This window comes from Lepus europaeus, chromosome 11 (assembly GCF_033115175.1).
Source record: "Lepus europaeus isolate LE1 chromosome 11, mLepTim1.pri, whole genome shotgun sequence".
Taxonomy (NCBI): domain Eukaryota; kingdom Metazoa; phylum Chordata; class Mammalia; order Lagomorpha; family Leporidae; genus Lepus; species Lepus europaeus.
This window is the reverse complement of record NC_084837.1, coordinates 65,817,710-65,837,243: the sequence shown is the minus strand read 5'-3', so window position 1 is coordinate 65,837,243 and position 19,534 is coordinate 65,817,710. Positions and strand designations below refer to the sequence as shown.

The following is a 19,534-nucleotide window of genomic DNA, read 5'->3' as shown; positions in this document are numbered from 1 at the left end:
AGAGAGCTGGCCTGGAAGTGGGGCAACCGGAACAGAATCTGGTGCCCCGAACGGAACTAGAACCCGGTGTGCCGCAAGGCGAAGGATTAGCCTGTTGAGCCACGGCACCAGCCCTCCTTGTGGTTTTGATTTGCATTTCCCTGATGCCTAGTGACCCTGAGCATTTTTTCATGTGTCTGTGGGAAATTTGTATTTCCTATTTTGAAAAATGTCTGTTTAAGTCCTTTGCCCATTTCTTAACTGGGTTGTTTGTTGAGTTCTAGATCTCTTTATAGATTCTGGATAGTAATCCTTTATAAATTGCATAGTTTGCAGATAATTTCTCCCATTCTGTCGGTTGCCTCTTCACATTGCTGAGTGTTTATTTTGCAGTGCAGAAGCTTCTCAATTTGATGCAATCCCATTTGTCCATTTTGGCTTTGTTTGCCTGTGCCTCTGGTATCTTTTCCAAGAACTCTTTGCCTATGCCAGTGTCTTGCAAGGTTTCACCAATATTCTCTTAAATTTGATGGTATCAGGTCTTAGATGTAGGTCTTTAATCTATTTTGAGTAGATTTTTGTGTCAGATGTAAGGTAGGAGTCTTGCTTCATACTTCTGTATATGGAGATCCAGTTTTCCCAGCACCATTTGTTGAAGAGACTGTTCTTGCTCCAGGGATTGGTTTTAGCTCCTTTGTCAAAGAAAAGTTGGTTGTAGATGCATGGATTGATTTCTGGCATTTCTTTTTTTTTTAAAGATTTATTTTATTTATTTGAAAGACAGAGTTACAGAGAGAGGCAGAGACAGAGAGGTATCTTTCATCCGCTGGTTCACCGCCTATATAGCCACAATGGCCTGAGCTGTGCCAATCCAAAGCCAAGAGCCAGGAGCCTCTGTTGGGTCTCCCATGCAGATACAGGGGCCCAAGGCCATCCTCCACCACCTTCCCAGGCCATAACAGAGAGCTGGATTGGAAGAGGAGCAGCTGGGACTAGAACTGGTGCCCATACAGGATGCTGGCATCTCAGACCAGGGCCTTAACCCACTGTGCCACAGCACCAGCCCCATTTTTGGCATTTCTCTTCTGTTCCATTGTCCTATACATCTGTTTTTGTACCAGTACCAGGCTGTTTTAATTATAACTGCTCTGTAGTATGTCTTGAAATCTGGTATTGTGATGCTTCCGACTTTGTTGTATAAGATTGCTTTAGCTATTCAGGGTCTCCTGTGTTTCCATATGAATTTCAGCATAATTTTTTCTATATCTGAGAAGAATGTCTTTGGTATTTTGATTGGCATTGCATTGAATCTGTAAATTGGTTTTGGTAGTATGAACATTTTGGTGATATTGATCCTTCCAATCCATGAATATGGAAGATTTTAACATTGTGTGTGTGTGTGTGTGTCTTCTTCTATTTCTTTCTTTAATGTTTTTTAATTCTCATTGTAGAAATCTTTGATGTCCTTGGTTAAATTTATTCCAAGGTATTTGTTTTGTTTTGTTTTGTTTTTTTGCAGCTATTATGAATGAGATTGATCTTAGAAGTTATTTTTTTAAAGATCTATTTATTTGAAAGGCAGAGTTCCAGAGAGAGAGAGAAAGAGAGGTTTTCAACCCACTGGTTCACTCCCCAAATGACTGCAATGGCCAGAGCAGGGCTGATCCAAAGCCAGTAGCCAGGAGCTTCTTCCAGGTCTCACATACATGTGCAAGGTCCCAAGGACTTGGGTCATCTTCTGCTGTTTTCCAGGCCATAGAGAGAGCTGGATCAGAAGTTGAGCAGCCAGGACTTGAACCAGCACCCATATGGGATGCTGGCATCACAGGCAGTGGCTTTACCCACTATGCCTCAGTGCCGACCCTGTTCTTAAAAGTTCTTTCTTAGCCATGACATTGTCTGTGTATACAAAGACTATTGATTTTTGTGTGCTGATTTTATATCCTGCCACTTTACCAAACTCTTCTATGCATTCCAGTAGTCTCTTAGTGGAGTCGTTTGGATCCCCTGTATATAGAATCATGTCATCTGCAAATAGAGATAGTTTGACTTCCTCCTTCCCAATTTGTACACCTTTGATTTCTTTTTTCTAGCTTAATGACTCTGCTAAAACTTCCAGGACTCTATTGAATATCACTGGTGAGAGTGGGCATCCTTGTCTGGTTCTGGATCTCAGTGGGGATGCTTCCAACTTCTCCCCATTTAATGAGACGCTGGCAGTGGGTTTGTCATAAATTGCCTTGATTGTATTGAGGAATATACCAAATTTGCTTAGTTTTCATCATGAATGGGTCTTGTATTTTATCAAATGCTTTCTCTGCATCTATTGAGATAACCATATGGTTTTTGTTCTTCAGTTGTTGATGGTGATGTTTTACATTGATTGATTTGCAAATGCTGAACCATCCCTGCATACCAGGGATAAATCCCACTTGGTCCAAGTGAATGATCTTTCTGATGTGTTGTTGGATTCTTTTGCCTAGTATTTTGTTGAGGATTTTTGCATCTATGTTCACCAGGGAAATTGGTCTGTAGTTCTCTTTCTCTGGTATCTTTTTCAGGTTTAGGCATTAAGGTGATGCTGGTTTCTTTGACGTTTGGGAGGATTTCCTCACTTTGGATTGTTTTGGATAGCTTGAGAAGAATTGGAATTAGTTCTCCTTTAAATATCTGGTAGAATCCAGCAGTGAATTGGCATGGCATTTTCAAGATTCACCTGTGTTGTGGCATGTGCCAGTTCCTTATTCTTTTGTGCTCACGAATAATATTCCATCATACCATAACATACCACGTGTTCATTCATTGATCAGTTGATGAACACAGTCCATTGGAAGATGGATAGGTTGTTTCCATCATCGGGCTGTTACAAGCAGTGTCACTGCTAACATTCATGAGCGTGGACATATTTTCAGTTGTCTCAGTGCCTATCTAAGTGTAGACTTGCAGACGTAATGGTCACTGTGTTTAATAATTTGAAGAACATCACAGCTGTGTGATCCTCCCTGCAAGGCACACACTTTGGCCGTTCTCTTGGGCTGTTCCCAACAACTTTCCTAAGTAGCTGCCCTTGCGGTCCATTGCTCACAGGTAAGGACACCGAGGCCCAGGAAGGCCCTTGCCTGCAGTCACACAGCTGGCGAGGGGCAAGGCTGGGACCCGCACTGTGGTCTTGTGATTCCAAATCATGGACGTGCCTGTGTAACCAAGCGCCCCACGTTGCCTACGAGCAGTAACCCTTTCACCTCGTGCCTGCCTCCCCCTGATGAGAAGTCTTTCTGTGCTGCAGGATGTGTCAGGAAACGCTGCCTTTCTGGCCTTCACACCTTTTGGGTTTGTGGTTCTTCAAGGAAACAAGAGGGTCCACTTCATTAAATGGTGAGTGTCTTCATTTCCAAACCCAGCTCCTTTTACCTGGGGAGGGGCTCCGGTTCCCATGTCCTTTGTCTGTGATCAGGCAGTTATGGTTCAGAGCCCTCTCCAAAGCCTTGCATTGATAATGGTGATTCACGAAGGTAGAGCCTCTTCCTAGGGATCCTACTCTTCCAAAGGGATGTCCCTGAGAGCCAGCACCCTCTCCAGAGAGAGAGAAAGGTTGGGGATGTTTGATTTCTGGGGAGGATGAGGCCTGGGCTGGTGCAAATGTGAGGAAAGCAAAGTTTCCATGAGAACGGAGTCCTTGGAGCTGTCACCTGCTGAGGACTGTGACCCCTGGGGCCGAGAGAAGTCACCTGTCACTCTGGCAAGATACCCTCCTCAGACCCGCCTCCCCACGGTGGGCATTTTGCCTCCAAGAGCTCCCAGGTTGCTCTGTCTCACTCCTGTACCTCTTCACAGCATCCTCTGCTCCAGCAGCCACTGCCCACTGCCCGTCCCTTCCCACCTCTAGCAGGCCACAGCACCGGCCGGAGCCACAGCTGCTTCCAGCTGCTTCCCTCTCTGTTTCTTCTGCGATTTGCTCTGCCGCATGGCTGTAGGCGTGGACTCTGGGCATCCGGAAAACCCTGCTGCTCGCTGGCCCATGCATACATGTAGCCTCATCAGAACATGTCGCATGTTCTGCGAGGGCCCTGTCTCTCCTCCTCCTCCTTGGGCCTCCTCTCAGCTGGCCTGCTCCTCCTGCAGGCTTAGATGAGTGGCTTCTCTGTCCAGCGGAGCTCTGCCTTGGTTCCTTTGCCTTCTCCAGAGCCTTCATGAGCAAGCTGAGTGCCGGCTGGCTTCCTGTAAACTTCCTTCTGGGGGCACGGCAGGCACCTCGCTGCCTGTGCCCTTAGCACCCTGACCGAGCCTGTGGATGGGCACCGCCTTTCCAACCCACACGACCCTCCTACGAATGGCAGTGCCGTGATCAAGGCGAGTGCTGTGGAAGCCGCCCCTCTGACACACACAGCCGGTGCCTTCCCCTGCAACAGCAACCCCTTCACCAGGCAGTCAGCTGCCCCAGTGTTAGCCAGGCACGCCTCTTTCCAGGCTCCCTGCATGAAGATGTGAGGTTTGGGGTTTCCTACCCAACCAGATACTTTTCAGAAAAAGTCAGTGAGCAGGATCAGGCCTCAGGAGGAGCACCTGCCACATGGACACATTGAACTGCTTGATGTTCCTGAGCCCAGATCCCGGGCCACATTCTGGCTGGCTGCCTCTCTCCTGAGGTCCCTTAGCTAGAAACAAGTAGGATACACCTGTTACAAACACTTGTAGTCCCTAAGTTACCCTTATCCCTCCGGAAGCCATGATGCCCGCCCCGCCCCACAGGTATTTAAGAGACGGATGATTGATTGATTGGGAAGGAAGGAAACAGGAAGGAAGGCTGTGTGGTTTGGATTGGCGGTCAGAAGTTGCACACCCAGCCATGATTTCCAGGATCACAGAGAACAAGTAATTTTCCTGTTCCCTGAGTTTTGTCTGGCAGTAAATTGGGGTGCATGGTTCTTATTACTACCTTTCTACTACTTCGTAGGACTTGGAAGAAATCTCCCCAGAAATTACAGAGAAGCCAAGTGGAGGCAGGTGTGCATGACCAGACCACCTTAGGTAGATGGGTGAAAAACACAGGGGCTTCAATGAGACGGGGGGCAGCTGTACTCGGCAGACAGAGGGAAGCGAGGGGTGACCAATGCCGAGGCCTGGTTCTCTGGCTCTCAGGGACATCCACCTGCAGTCTGGGAGTTTTTCCATTTTGTAAATGTAACCAAGGCTGAGAGCAGCATGTGGAGGTGAGGTCTAGGCCGTGCCATGTACAGTAACCATGTCACTTCTTCTGATTTGTGTCTGTCCCGGGGTGACATACCCCAGTATCCTGTTTGCCTCTTTTACTGCAGCCATTCACTGGGCTGGTGGCTTCAAGGATTTTTCTACAATTACCCCTAAGCCCCTTTCCTGGTCAGTACGCTGCATGACTGTTCCATGTAATCTGTCCTCTCTCTTTGGTATGTTGCCCCGCCCCTCCCTGAGACTGTTTGACATTCATCTGCATTAAACTGCATTTTCCATCCAGTGGCACAGTCACCTGAAAGACTCAGCTCCCTCAGAACCTGGTTGCATTGTTTTTTTCGTTATTTGCTGTATCTTGAACTTGGCCTCATCAGCTGTCTGTGGCATCTTATGTTTGACAGTCTGTCCAGATAATGCACCTGTGTTATGAACCAAATCCTGAAATGACCCCGGACACTCTCCTAGACTCACTTTCCACGCAGATGTTTCCCTTTTGCAGCCACTGTTGATGAGCCCGAAATCCTCCTATCACCCTATTATTTTAGTGTGATTGACCAGAAAACTGTGGACTGAACTGTTCCAACAACTGTTCTCTAAGGCCACTGCGCTGCTGTCTTGTTTCAGTTCTAATTTTGGCTAAAATTGTGTCTGTGCCTGGAGCCCCTTCCAGTTGGGGTGGGCTGTGCATCTACGAGACTTAGCTGTGAATACGCAGCCCACAGTGAGGTGACAGCTGCTCTGTTTGTACTTCTAGGAATGAGGTGACCAAGCTGAAATTTGAAGGGAAAACTTTCTATTTATACGTAAGTCAGAAAGAGGTGAGTGCTGGCTTCCTTCTCTTCGGGGCAAAGGGAGGAATGGTTCTAGATGGCCAGAGCCCAGGCTGAGGGGCCCAGGTGGGGCCAGGCCACCTGCATGCTCAGCCAAGACCAAGGTCAGGAGCTGGAGGTGAGGCACAAAGGGGTGGGAAGGCCCTGGAACACGGAGCTTCCTCAGGGGTGCCGACAGCACCCAGAGGTTACACCCAAGAGATCCCTGCCCCCAAGAAATGTCAGAGTAAGATTCTTTTTCCTCACATGGGAATCCCATGTGGCACTTTTTCATCAAGGGCTCTCTCTCCTGGTTCACCCTGCGCCAGCCGAGACACCCTGCATTGGACCTGCCAGGTGTGAAATGACAGTGCACAAAACAGCCTCACCCCAGCAGCTGGCATTGACCAGGCTCCTTCACCATCCACATCTCCATCCACGACTCGGCCATTTTCATGTGGATTTTTTTTTTTTTTTCAGGAAAAGAAAATCATTCTCACATATTTTGCACCCACTCCAGAAGCCTGCAAGCACCTCTGGAAATGTGGAATTGAGAACCAAGCCTTCTACAAGTGAGTGGACACCTGCGACGTGGACTGCCTTGAGCAGAACCAGAGTCCCAGGGGCTACTTTTATCAGGAACAAGGACAGGCAGACTTTGAGGAATTCTGAGAAAGAAGATGGAATGACAAGGCTGGACTTGAGAGCAAAACGCAGGCTCCTTTAAGGGCATCATCTGTACCCCTGGAGCTATGTACAGCCCAGAGAACCTCTGTGTGTTTTGGAGGCAGGGCTTGGCCCAGAAAAAGCCTATCCACGTCTGACATGAATCAAGCCAGCCCTGGGAGGCCAGAGCTGCAGGAGTCCCAGAACACAGCAGCTCCACCATGAACCAGCCCAGGCCTTAGAGGGACTCTTGGGTCTGCTTCGTGGTGGGTGCCCAGTGCTGAGCTGAGGTCAATACCAACCCCTCACTGGCATTGCCAGTGACAGCCCAAGGGCCCAGGAGCCTGGGTTGCAGTAACTGGAGGTGGGGAGGGCCAGGCTGTTACTAAGAAACTGAGTTTTTTTTGTTGTTGTTGTTTTTTCCTCTCTCTCTCTCTTTAACCAAAGGATTTGAATGTATATGAGGCTTTTGGGTTCAGTTTTCTTTCACTGAGAAATGGCTATAAAAGCATTAGTGAGCACAGAAATGGCCCATCATGAAACCAGGGTGATGCTAAGTGAAGTATGTTTCACTAAACCCTTTGGTCTTGTTTTAAAAATAGAAGACATAATAAGATATACCTAATCAGGACAAGGCAAGCCAGAGTGTGCAATCTCTTCTACCAGGGATAAGGCCATGTCCTCCCTGAAGTCAGCTGAGCATACCCGGAGACGAGACGTCCTCCTCCCAGGAACAGACTCTGCTCCCTGGCCACTGCTGTGGTCTCCTCCAGGTTACTGGAGCCACAGCCCCACAGGCTGTTTCTTGGTCGAGCTTTCTGAATTGCTTAGTGCTCACCACACATTTGATACCAGCATCAGGGTTAAACTGAATGGGCAGCTGAACTCTAACCTGAGTGGACATTCTTCCCCAGAAGACACTCAGGAGAGACTCTGGCATGGACACACTGACCCGCTGCCAAGGCCCTGCTGTCCAGGGAAGGCCAAGAACACCTCTTCATTTGCTGCCACCTGCCCTTTGCCCGCAAGGACAGAGTTCCACAAGCCTGCAGAGAAGCAACCTGAAATGCAAACTCCTGCTTGTGGAGCTCAAGAGCAGCCCAGGAAGGGTGGGGCCCAGCAGAGAGGCGGGCAGGGCAGATAAAGGCCTGCCCCACCCTGAGCTCTCGCTGCCCCAGGGATGCTACATTTGGAAGCATTCTCTTTCCCTGTGCCAAAGGATCTAAGGCACAAGCAATCTCCTTGCCTCTTGTTTTTTTCCTGCCTCCAGCAGCATTCCTTAAGGCCCTTGTTTTTGGATCCATGTCATGGAGCAGAAGCATGCTTCTGAACCTGTGACCAAATTCAGTGTCAGCACCTGCCGCTCATACCCAGTCCTGGCAGCATGCATGCTGGAGCTCAGGTTCTTTTCCAGCGTTTCCATTCCCTCCTTAATGTAACCGTTAAAAGCCTCTTGCCTGGGCCAGGCCTCGCCTCAGCATCTCTCATACCCGGTCCCCAGACCCACCTTTAGGTGAGTGCCTTGAAGGGAGAGAGGCCAGAGCCCAGGACATGCTCGGCCAGAGGGCGAGTGGGCCTCCTGGAGCCCAAGACAGTTGGGAATGTTTCTCCCTGGGGCTCTCCACAGACTGTGGGACAGTTCCCTGCATATCACCGCCCGCTCATGTCAGAGGTTTGCAGAGCTGGATGGTTCCTGGCTGGTAGCACTGGAGCTCCGTGGGCACGTCGCAGTAGCGATCTGGGCAGCTCTGCCTGAGCTTCCTTGTCTAAGGAAGAGCTGAAGGGGTCAGTGGGCCCCGCCAGGGGGATGGTTTACAGTGCCCGTGACCTCCCAGAGCCTCCGCATCAGCTGTGCGGCCCCAAAGGTGACAGTAAATTGGATTCCAGGGAAGGGAGGTAGCTCCAAATTCAAATAAGTGATGGAACTTTTAGTAAAGTTCAGCTGGTTTCTTCACTGCAGGACTTGGCAGAGTCTTAACTGTAGAGCACTGTAGGATCCTCCACCAGGGAAATGGGACAGGAAGCGCAGCTTCTGTCTCCTCCACCCACAGCTACCCAGACACGGGCATGAGCACAAATACTAGGACTGGACGGAACCCGAGATCAAGCAGTCCCAGCTCCTTCGTGTTACAGATCAGAACACTGAGGCTGTCACACGGCTAACAAGTAGCCGGCTGGGATTAGAGGTGGCATTCTGCTATCCCCCTGGCATGTACTCCCCCACTGTCCCGGTGAGCCCCGCGAAACAGCCGTGGGGAGCCTCCCTTCTGACATTACAGGGGGCTTCCGCATGGCGGGCCCGGCTCTGAGGCAGGAAGGCAGCGGGCTGTCAGCCCAGCCCTTGAGACCAGCGTGCGCTGTGAACCGGGCCTTCTCCTGGGTGGAGTCCCCCTGCAGCCCTTGGAAGGAACTGGGAATGCGCTGCCCTAGCCCGGGCGAGGCGGTTTCAGGCCGTGTGTCCCTTTGCCTTGCTGCAGGCTGGAGAAGTCGAGCCAAGTCCGCACGGTGTCGAGCAGCAATTTATTCTTTAAAGGGAGCCGGTTTCGATACAGGTAAATAATGACAGTAAGTAAGCGCGTGGATCTACTCTCAGACCCTTCTCTGGAGAACAGGCAGGCAGTGGTCCTTTCCCTTGAGAACAAAGAGACTGGGGAATCCCAGAGAGACCCGAGGCTTCTATCCAGTTCTGCCACCTAACCCCATCACTATTTCTTCCCTACAGTCATCTGTCTATAGGGTCTTAAAAATGTGTCTTCTCCTTCCAACAGCAGCAAAATGAGAACTGTGACCGTGACCCCGCCATGTCTCACTGTCTAAAGGGTGTGTGTGTGTGTGTGTGTGTGTGAGTGTGTGAGTGTGTGACATTAGCGGACCACACTGGGCAGTGAAGACAGAATCTCAGAATGCAAGACCCAGGGAATGCAGGGATGGAGGGCTCCCCAGGACAGGCTGTCGGGACATTTTACTGCTCTTCACCCTAGCAAGCAAGCCCTTCTCCACGACCAGTACCTCAGGGCAGGGCAGGCCCAAGAGGCCTTGCTTGTCCCAGTTCAGCCAAAGCATCGGTGATCTTGGGAAGGAGCCCCGTCAGGGAACACTGGCTCATTTCTTGCTGCTTGTTTTCCATGATACTCCCTACAGCGGGCGAGTCGCTAAGGAAGTCATGGAGTCGAGTGCCAAGATCAAACGGGAACCACCAGAAATACACAGGTAGGCTGCCCGGGCTTCCCCCAAAGCCACTTCCAGCTCAGACCCCAGAATCTGAACAGATGCAGAATCTTGGGTACTGTGAGGCTCGGGCACACGACAGCTACCACCAGGCCAGGGGCGTAGGGCTGGAGGAGGCTGAAGAAGGGGTGGAGAAAGCTTCTCAGCTAAAGCAGTGGTGAGCAGGCTCTGACCCTGACAGAGTGAGCAAGGGAAGGCTACTGTAGACAGCGCAGCAGACCCAGGGCCGCCCTGCTCACGAACGCTCCTCTGCCCTTCCAAGACGTTACATTGGTTACAGACCATGGAAGACGTATCCAAGCCGATTTCATTATAGGAAGCCAGGGACAGGCCATCGCCCTGCCATGGTGAATCTAAAATAGTTTTGGGATCTGTACTTCAAGTATATCAAAAACTGCATTTCCAGAAGCCTGTCTTTAAGAACCTGCTAAGACCCAGAAAGAATATGATTGGCCAAGAAGTCTAGGATTTGCCAACCAGCCTTCGCCTCTGGGAATGGTGGGAACACGACTCCCCTTTCACACAGTCTCTGCTGGAAGTCGGATGGGCTGGTGTTCAGGCACATCTGCAGGAGTCCTGCTCAGCCTGGAACTCTCCTCCCTGGCAGCCCTGCCCCATGTAACCAGTGGCACTGTTACTGCCCGCTACACACACACACACACACACACAGAGTTCAAGTGAGCCTGAGATTTAAGGAAGTGAAGAGTTTTAAAGCAGACTCTGACTGGGACCCAGTGGCCAAAGACAAAGATATTAAAGGGTTTTTGTTTTTTCTTTTAAAAAAGACCAAAACTTAATATAGCCAGGCAATGCTAGTAGCCAGCACTCAACTCCAGGCCCCTACCACATTTGTCTGTGCACTGGATTAACGTGGATCATCTTTAACCTCAGAGCCGGGATGGTTCCCAGCCGGAGCTGTCCCTCCATAACGCACGGCCCGAGGCTGAGCAGTGTCCCCAGGACCCGCAGAAGAGCCGTCCACATCTCTATCATGGAAGGTGAGCCTGAGGCCCTGCAGGTGACTGCTGGGTTCCTCTGGGGGAGGCTGATTGGCTTCAGAGACAGCAGCAATTTCAGAAAAAGAGCCCCCAGGGGCAGGTGGAAGGATCTGCCCTGTGGGTGGAAATACAGCTGGCTGTGTGTGGAAGGGCTCCTGCCCACACCTGCTGCACCATGCGCCATGATGAGGACTTGAGAACTGGGCTAGCCCTTAGGTTTGTCTGTCAACTCGAGGGACCGGCCGGGTTCCATGCAGTTCTGAAATTGCTCTCCCATTTGTTTTCCCGATCTAACTAATCAGCATGGCTGAGAGTTAACTGTCTTGAGCTCTCGGTTCTGGCACGTTCCAGTAGCTGCTACCACCTTCTGCTTCAGTTGTAGAAACCTGTCCTGTTGCATCCTGAATTCCATGCCTGTCTCCTGAAATGTAGTACGCCCATCACTCCCCAGCCTTCCCTCTCTCTGGGCGAGACAGAGGTGGGGAGAGATCTGTGTGTCTTCACTGAAGTAGATACCCCAGTTGCTGAGGCCAACAGCCTGTTCTTTAGTAGCTAAAACTCTTAGATGGTCTGGAAATACTGCCCTCTAGCTGTCACCACTGACCCAGCGTGCTCACAGGCTGCAAATGGGTGTAGAGTTGAGAGCTTTCATTCCCAAAGATGCTGTTTTTCAAAGACCTCGGATTGCAAACAGCAGCACGAATGCTTCAAACCTGTCTCTGTTCTGGTGTGAAAAACTGGGGTGGGAGTGCTGCTTGTTAATGAAAAAGAACTGCACAGGTTAGCAAGGATGTCGTGTGTGATTGCCTGGCTTGGGTTGGAGATGCCAGGATGTATCCCTGTGAGCAGGAGCCCCTGTGTCACCTGAGTGTGGTGTGCAACTCCAACCAGTCTAGGGGCTGAAAGCTCTGGCTAGACAGCTGCCATCAAGCTACTTAATTATTTGAGTATCTTAATTGCTCCATTTGTAGAGTCGAGTCACATTCTTCGCCCCCCTCGTGGGTCGCCAGGAAGCTCGTGTATGAAGCAGTACGTAAGACAGCGCACAGCCTGGTCAGGCAGTCAGAGATGAGGTTCTGGTAGGAGCTCTGCCTGTGCTCCTGGGGCAGCAGCTTCACCTCACAGCCGACCGCTGCCCCTGCGGGACGGAGCGGGTGCAGAAAGGCCTCGTGAACCACCAGGCACGGTCACCGGGCCACCTCTGAAGTGACGCTGATCTGGCCGGCATCAGACAGTCCCCTGACGCGTCCTCTCATCGCAGGCTGAGCTGCAGGACTGTGTGTGTGTCTCTCCCCTGACCTCTGCTCTCAGAGGGTACATTTCCGGGAGGTGAAATGAGTTTAGCAGCGGCTGAACTTGCTTGCTCTCTGTGGGCTTTCTTCCTATCTATCCTGAGACCGAAGCCTGCAGGTTAAAGCCCAGGCTTGTACAGCAAGTTGGGACAACGGTCAGTCCAGCACTAATGCAGGATGTAAACAGGAGAGGCGTCTCCTGCCTACACCCCATGTGGAGGAATGGGCCGTGAGGTCGGCATTCCCTGCAGAGTGCTGGCGCTATGGTGCATTTGGTTCAGCTGCCAAGCCGGCTGGCAGCACTCGGGCGGGGACAGTAGGCCCCAGGCGCCCCTAAGGTAGACTGAGGCTGCCTTAGTTCCTGACCCAGCCCTAGCGTTGCTTCCAACCCCTCTCAGACCATGCCTTCTCCCACTGCAGCAACAGATTCTTTATTCAAATTAAGTCATCCTTGCTTGCAGCAGGATCTCCCACTTGGCAGGTTATGGCTCCCACGTGCTGCTCACCAAGCCAGCCTGCTCGGCACACCCCGGGCCAAGGCTGTGGCAGACAGGCACAGCCTGCGTCCCAGTGGCAGCCCTTGGCCCAGGACCCGTTAGACGCAGGAGGGGTAGGGAGAAGCAGCTAAGAAGCGCTGGCAGGAAGGAACCTCACAAGCTCAGGGTGAGGAGGGAGGAGGAGGCGGAAGTGGACAGTTCCATGGCCCTCAGTGCGAGGGCTAGCAAGCCTGTAGGAATAAAGAAGGGGTTGTTTTCCAGGAGCCAAGAGTTCAGAAGTACCATCTCTCAAGAGGGCGTTTTGCCTTTAAAAGTTCTAACACACACCCCAGTCCTAATTGAACAGGCTGCGCAGATAAGCAGGGCTGTGAGAGGGCTCAGGAGAGGGGCGACAACCAGAGCTGCAGGGGATTTACAGACATTTGAAATTGGTTTACGCTCCATCCAAGGCCTCGTTCCTGTAGTCCACACGGCCCATAAACCAGCATGACACAAACCATTTGACCTTTCTAGGGGAGCTTTTATCTGTCTCCAAAAACAATGGAAAATTTACAAAAAAAAAAAAAAAAAAATTCAAAAAGTTCAAGGAAAACTGGAATTCAAAGATTATTTTTAAAAAATATTTATTTATTCACTTGAGAGGCAGAGTTAGAAAGCAAGATCTTCCATTCAACTGGTTCACCCCCCTAAATGGTTACAATGGCCAGAGCTGGGCTGATCTGACCAGGAGCCTGGAGCTTCCTCCCTGTCTCCCACAGAGGTGCAGGGGCCCAAGCACTCGGGCCATCTTCTGCTGCTTTCCCAGCTCTCTGCTAATGCACCTGGGAAAGCAGCAGAGGATGGCCCGAGTGCTTGGGCCCCTGCACCCACGTGGGAAACCCAGAAGGAGCTCCTGGCTTCTTTTTCGGTCTGCCCAGTTGTGGCCCTGTAGAGAGTGAACCAGCAGATGGAAGACCTCTCTCTGCCTCTCAAATAAATGAATCTTAAAAAATAAAAATGAACTGGTTAGCCCCGCTTCCTGTCTGCTGTCAGGGATGCCAAGCTAGTGTGTTTCAAATGTCAGCTTGACCCAGAGGCAGCGTGGGGATTTCTGTTTCTTTTCCCCATTGTGCCCAACGGGCACCACTCAGCAGCAGGGACCAAACAGCATACAGCTGAGTGGAGGATGGGACCAGCCCACATCCAGCCCCACAGCCACCTCCTCTCAGAGCCACCTAGGCCAAAGTTAGTGTTGCCTGTGTCTTTGCTGGCAGCAGGGCAGGCTGTACCAGATGTGGCCTAAAAAAGCAGAGTGTCATCCTAACTTTACATTCTCAATCTCCTGGGACACTCTCGATTCCCCTCCCCTCAGGATTGCTCACTGCCCTTCCTGTCCCTCAGCCTCTGAGAGCTCGAGGCCCTTCAACAGGCCCCAGGCGGGGGAGCGTGGCTTTTTATGGCTCTGAGTACTTCTGATGGCATCCAGGCCCCTGATAACGCGGGTTCACAACTGCCCCTTCCTCGCAGCTCCGCCCGAGCTGAGGCTTGGGGAGCTGCCCGCCCCTCTCTAGAGCAGGAGTCCCTGCTTGGTGTCCGTCCTCTACACCTCTGCCCGGCCGGTTTCCACTGAAGTCCGTCTTCCTGGGCCACCATGGGGAAGACTCTGATTAAGATTCACACCCGAGTCCACGTCCAGCTCCGCCTGACTAATCACTGCTTTCGGCCCCTGAGCGTGCGCGTCCTGAGGATGGGGCCCCGGCTCCAGGGCAGGGTCCTGACCGCTGTGCCCCGCAGCCCACTGGGAGCCACCCGTGGGCAAGGGAATCAGCCAGAACACCTCCAAGGTAAAAGACATCCGTCTGTTTTGCTGTGCCACTTAACCCAGGTCCCACCCACGCCATCCATCCCTAACAGGTCTAATGGGGTGAGTGGCGGTTTCTATAATCTTGACTGAATTTCTCGTACAGGATTAACCTGACGTGGAATGATAACGTCTTCTGTTGTGGGAGCAGAAGGCTGACAACTGAGTGTTTGTACCTGTCAGGCCTTACCAGAAATGCGTGCCTATCCATTAGCTGGTCTGTCAAGAGCACCCAGCTCACAGCATCATGTAGATGCTGGTGCCCTCTGATGTCACAGCAGCTGCCTCTCTCCAGCCCCAGAAAGCTTGCGACTTAATTACAGACCCAGCTGAGCTTGCCCTGAAGTGGCTGCTGGCAACTGAACTAGTCGTGCTTCGGAAGGTCTGGTCATCGCAGTTGTCCTTGTGAAGGGACAGGCCTTTGCAAGGGTGTCCGTGCAGAGGGGCAGAGAATGCTTGGGTAGGAGCCAGGCCAGCACTGTGCTGTGACTAGAGCCTCAAGGTTTCTGTTTTGTCGGTGACTGCCTGACACAGTCCAAGGTACATATTTCGCCAGCTGCATGTGCAAATGGAGACATTGAGCAGAAATCCTGGGTAATACCAAGAAGGACAGAGGAATATCAAGAGCTCTGGAACGAGGGAGAGCGAGTTTCTTGAGCAATTGAGATCTCATTCTAGGGCTGGTGTAGGCTGCTGACTTAATTCATCTTGGCCTGTTCTGTTACCCTGGAATCCAACTATGTGATCAGCAGCCACGTGAAGTAGGAAGAGGTTTGGATTCTATCCATGCCATGAACAACCAGCCACATGACTTCAGGCAAGTTCTGCAACCTGTCACCCTCACTACTTCATGGAGTGCTGAGAGATAAAATGAAAGTGCTTTAAAAAGTTTGACATGCAAATTTAAGATTTAAGCTTTAGGGCAAACAAAATACAGCCAGAACCATGTGAGGCCTCTGAAAGCAGAAGTTGTGAGGCGATGCGGAGTGGCTGTGGATAATGGGGGGCTGCCATGGCCCCTGACTCCCACCCCCCACATAACCCAGATGTCAGGGTCTGCTCCTCCGGAGAACACTTACCTGTGCCTGCCCTGAGTTGGCTCTGCCAGGCCAGTCAGGCAGACTGCTGGGTACAGATAGCCAGGCCATAGGGAGCCAAGGAAGGTGAACCCACAATTGCTGGAAGGTTACTGACGCCATTTTAAGGGATCTTTGAGCGTCTGGATCTACCTCTGAACTGGACAACTCCCTCATCAGCCCTAGTTCGGGCAAACCTTTACTGAGCTGGAGACCTGGTGCAGGCTGGGCCTGCCAGTGCTGATGCCGAGCAGCAGAAGGGGCCTGGCTTTTCTTGTCACAGGCTCCAAAGGCCAGGAGAGCCACAGGGGCCAGCAGTGGAAAATGCAGACGTTGAGCATTTCCTTAGGAGTGCTGGGATGTGGGCCACACTCGGTGACCATGAACCCAAAGGCTTGGGCCTGGGCGGCTGCTCTGTTTACAGACAAAACCCATTCCTGTTTTTCCCTGCCAGGGTCCAAGACCTGGGAGAGTCTTGAAAAGAGAACTTTTCCATCTGAGAAAGCAAAGAGATGAGTGGCTTTAGGGCTAGAAGGCCGTTTCTCCTAACAAACGTGAGACAGTTCCTCCCCCTTCAAAAAACCTTAGATTGCTCTGCACTCTGGGGTGTCTGCAGATACGGGTGCTGTCAGCCTGTCCTGGACCCTGATCCTTCTAAAGTCCAGAGAGACGGAGGTGGCCGGGGACTGTTCCCTGCAGCACCAAGGGGGCACTGAGTTAGAGCAGAGCGCTCTCCAGCATCCCACACGGTCAGGACAGCTAGAACCATGAGGGTGAAGACTGCTAGCAACTGTACCAATCCGGGGGCCTGAGCTCACGAGCTCCGCACTGCATGCTGTGTGGCTGCAGAGATGTTCACGCAGTACTTGGCAGTCAGTATCTGATAAAGGCCAATCAGGCAAAAACACACGTATCCTTTCCCCTGCCCCAGGCCTCTCAAGGCTTTCCACCCAAAAGACTCAAGATTCCTGAACCATGGCCCCAATTCTGTGTCAGGGTCAGCGTGTGATTCAGATCCTTCTAAAAAATTTGGGGTTAAAACCAGGCCCAAGACATCCCTGGCAGGAAAGGCAGAATTTTTACAAACTGGGCCAAAACCATAAGCAAAAAGTAAAAACAAGGGGGCCAGTGCTGTGGCATAATGGGTAAAGCCTTTGCCTACAGTGCCAGCATCCCATATGGGTGCCAGTTTGTGTCCCAGCTCTCTGCTGTGGCCTGGGATAGCAGTGGAAGATGGCCCAAGTCCTTGGGCCCCTGCACCCACGTGGGAAACCTGGAAGAAACTCCTAGCTTTGGATTGGCCCAGTTGTGGCCATCTGGGGAGTGGACCAGCAGATGGAAGACCTGTCTCTCCGTCTGTAACTCTGCCTTTCAAATAAGTAAATCTTAAACAAAAAACATTCTAAAACGGTCATCCTGATTCCTGCTGCTCCCCTCGTCCTGTCCGTGATGTATCCAAATGGAGAGCGGCAGCCACTGCTGCTGGCTGTGGCTAGGGGTGGGGTGGGGGTGTGCAGAGGGAGACCCAATAAGACTGTGGGTGCCACTGGACAGCAAAGTGTGTGCTGGGACCCAGAGCACATACTCACGATCCTTTTGCTTTTCCAGGCCTGGAGTCCCTGCGGGACAGCGCCCATTCTACCCCCGTGCGTTCCTCCTCCCACGGGGACACCTTCCTGCCTCACGTGAGAAGCAGCCGGGCAGACAGCAACGAGCGGGTGGCCGTGATCGCAGACGAGGCCTACAGCCCTGCCGACAGCGTGCTGCCCACTCCGGTGGCCGAGCACAGCCTGGAGCTGCTGCTGCTCTCCCGGCAGGTCAACGGCGCGACCTGCAGCATTGAGGAGGAGAAGGAGTCTGAGGCCAGCACCCCAACTGCTTCAGAGGTGGAGGCCCTCCGAGGAGAGCTCAGGGCCCTGTGTCAGGGGCACGGCGGGCCAGAGGAGGAACAGGTGAATAAGTTTGTTTTAAGTGTCCTCCGTTTGCTCCTTGTGACCATGGGACTCCTCTTTGTTTTGCTCCTCCTCCTGATCATCCTTACCGAGTCTGACCTTGACATTGCCTTTTTCCGCGATATCCGCCAGACCCCCGAGTTTGAACAATTCCACTATCAATACTTTTGTCCCCTCAGGCGATGGTTTGCCTGCAAAATCCGCTCAGTGGTGAGCCTGCTCATTGACACCTGAGAAGGCATGACTCCTCCCCCAAACTAGCCAGGTGGACCCAGGAGCCCGGCTACCGTTCCCAGCAATGGGACCCATCGCGGAACCATCGGCACACACACCAGGTCCTCCTCTCATGACAGAGTCCACCGCAGCCTAGGAGGGTTGTTTCTCAGAAGAAAGGGACAGGCTCACGCTCTGTCAACCCAGCTGGGGGAACTCATTTTCTTCAGAGGGTCTTTCAAGAAGGCTCAGCAGTTCTGGTTCTCATCCTTCGATCTGCAGGATAATTTTTGGTTTTGAATTTTGAGTTTTCATAGATGTGTATTATTTTGAAAAGTATCAAATAAAAATAATTTATTTTGCTACTACTGGTGATCACAGAAGTGTCGCCCAGCAGGTGGGGGCCCGAGTCGGAGACTAGAGAGCTTTGTCCTGGTGCTCCCTGGAGCCAGGACACTCGGAGGGGCGGGGCAGGCCAGGGGTCTGCACAGCGGGGACTGCCCAGGTTCCCTTGCCACACAGAACTCACAACAGTCACCATCCGTGGAGAATGATTAAATGGAAAGTTGCTTCTTATGATGGTCTGAGTTGGATTTTCTTTTTTTTTTCAAATCTGAGCAGAGTGGGCATCTGAAGGGACCACCGTGCAGCAGCAGCAGCAGCAGGGGTGGGTAAGTCTGTCCCCTTAGACTGGAGCCTAGTGGGCAGCACCGGGAGTTGTCTATACTGAACCTAGACTTCTGTGACTTTTTTTTTCTTCTGAAGAACCTCAAGACTTCCATAGTGCTCCGGGGCGTTACACAGATTGAGTGGTGCCAGACTGTGCTGTCAGAACTGTCGGACAGAGTGTAGCTAACAGAGACCAGAGCCAAGTTACCTGAGAGACTGGGAATTCATAGAGCAGTGCTTATTTTGTACACAATGCCCCTACCCCCGCAAAAAAGACCAATTTATATTTTAACAAAATGTTATTTTCTTACCAATTCATATTTTGTTCTTACTTTACGAATTAAGAAAATAGAACCTGATGAACTAAATGATTCAAGAAAGAGACCAACCCTGAGAATGAAAAGCTTCAGAAAATAGAATTCCATGGTCAACGAGCAGCCTTGGAAGGGACCAGGAAAACAATCTCCTTAAACAGGATTTCCAAGAGATGCCTACGAATGACAAAAGGTGAACGTGGCAGAGACCAGCACGTAGATGTAGAAATGCTGCCCCCTAGAGTCACTCGCTGCATCAGCAAAAGAAGTTCTAGGAAAGCCCTTGCCCTGCCTGCTGGCGGAGGCCTGGAAGGCTGTGTGAGCTCCGGAACTCCCAAAAGCAATCACACACGAGATCTTGTTTTCATCTCAGGGAGAGATTTCTAGGTCATCTGGGGCCTGAGGATTGATTTAAGGATGGGCAGGGGACTTATTCCTGAGACCCACACTACAGTGGAGCAGCTGCAGACACCCTGTGATGTCTGACAGCCCCAAACACAGAAGAGAATGAGTCACTTGTAGAATCTGTGTCCTGAGATGGCAAAACCATGTCTACTTAGAATATATAGTAGCTGTGGAATAGTCAGGAGGAAGAGAGGATTTGCAAAATTGTAAAGGAAGATGCCCTTCCATCTGCACCAGAGGTCAGCAAACTTCTTTGAAAGTGCCAGAGAGGAACTAGTGTCTTGCTTTGGTTTTGCGGGCCATACTCTGGCACAACGACTCATCTCTGCCATCATAGCACAAAAAACGGCCATAGCTGATATGTAAATGAAGGAGCATGGCTGTGTTC

The 19,534-nt window shown here is 51.5% G+C and overlaps 1 protein-coding gene across 4 annotated transcripts in view; it reads left to right on the top strand.

Annotated features, from left to right (window-relative positions):
• FRMD5 (FERM domain containing 5) overlaps window positions 1–18,844 on the top strand; it is a 383,033-nt gene extending 364,189 nt beyond the window's left edge. Inside the window, exons 8-15 of one of the 4 annotated variants that reach the window (XM_062205809.1) lie at window positions 3,266–3,354; window positions 5,942–6,005; window positions 6,477–6,568; window positions 9,140–9,214; window positions 9,804–9,872; window positions 10,782–10,888; window positions 17,202–17,545; window positions 18,773–18,844. In XM_062205809.1, the coding sequence (XP_062061793.1) occupies window positions 3,266–3,354; window positions 5,942–6,005; window positions 6,477–6,568; window positions 9,140–9,214; window positions 9,804–9,872; window positions 10,782–10,888; window positions 17,202–17,545; window positions 18,773–18,844 (912 nt within the window). Of the gene's footprint in view, window positions 1–3,265; window positions 3,355–5,941; window positions 6,006–6,476; window positions 6,569–9,139; window positions 9,215–9,803; window positions 9,873–10,781; window positions 10,889–17,201; window positions 17,801–18,772 lie in introns of those variants that run through there. The other 3 variants (XM_062205811.1, XM_062205807.1, XM_062205808.1) reach the window with 3 other exon arrangements.
• The last annotated feature ends 690 nt before the right edge of the window (window positions 18,845–19,534 follow it).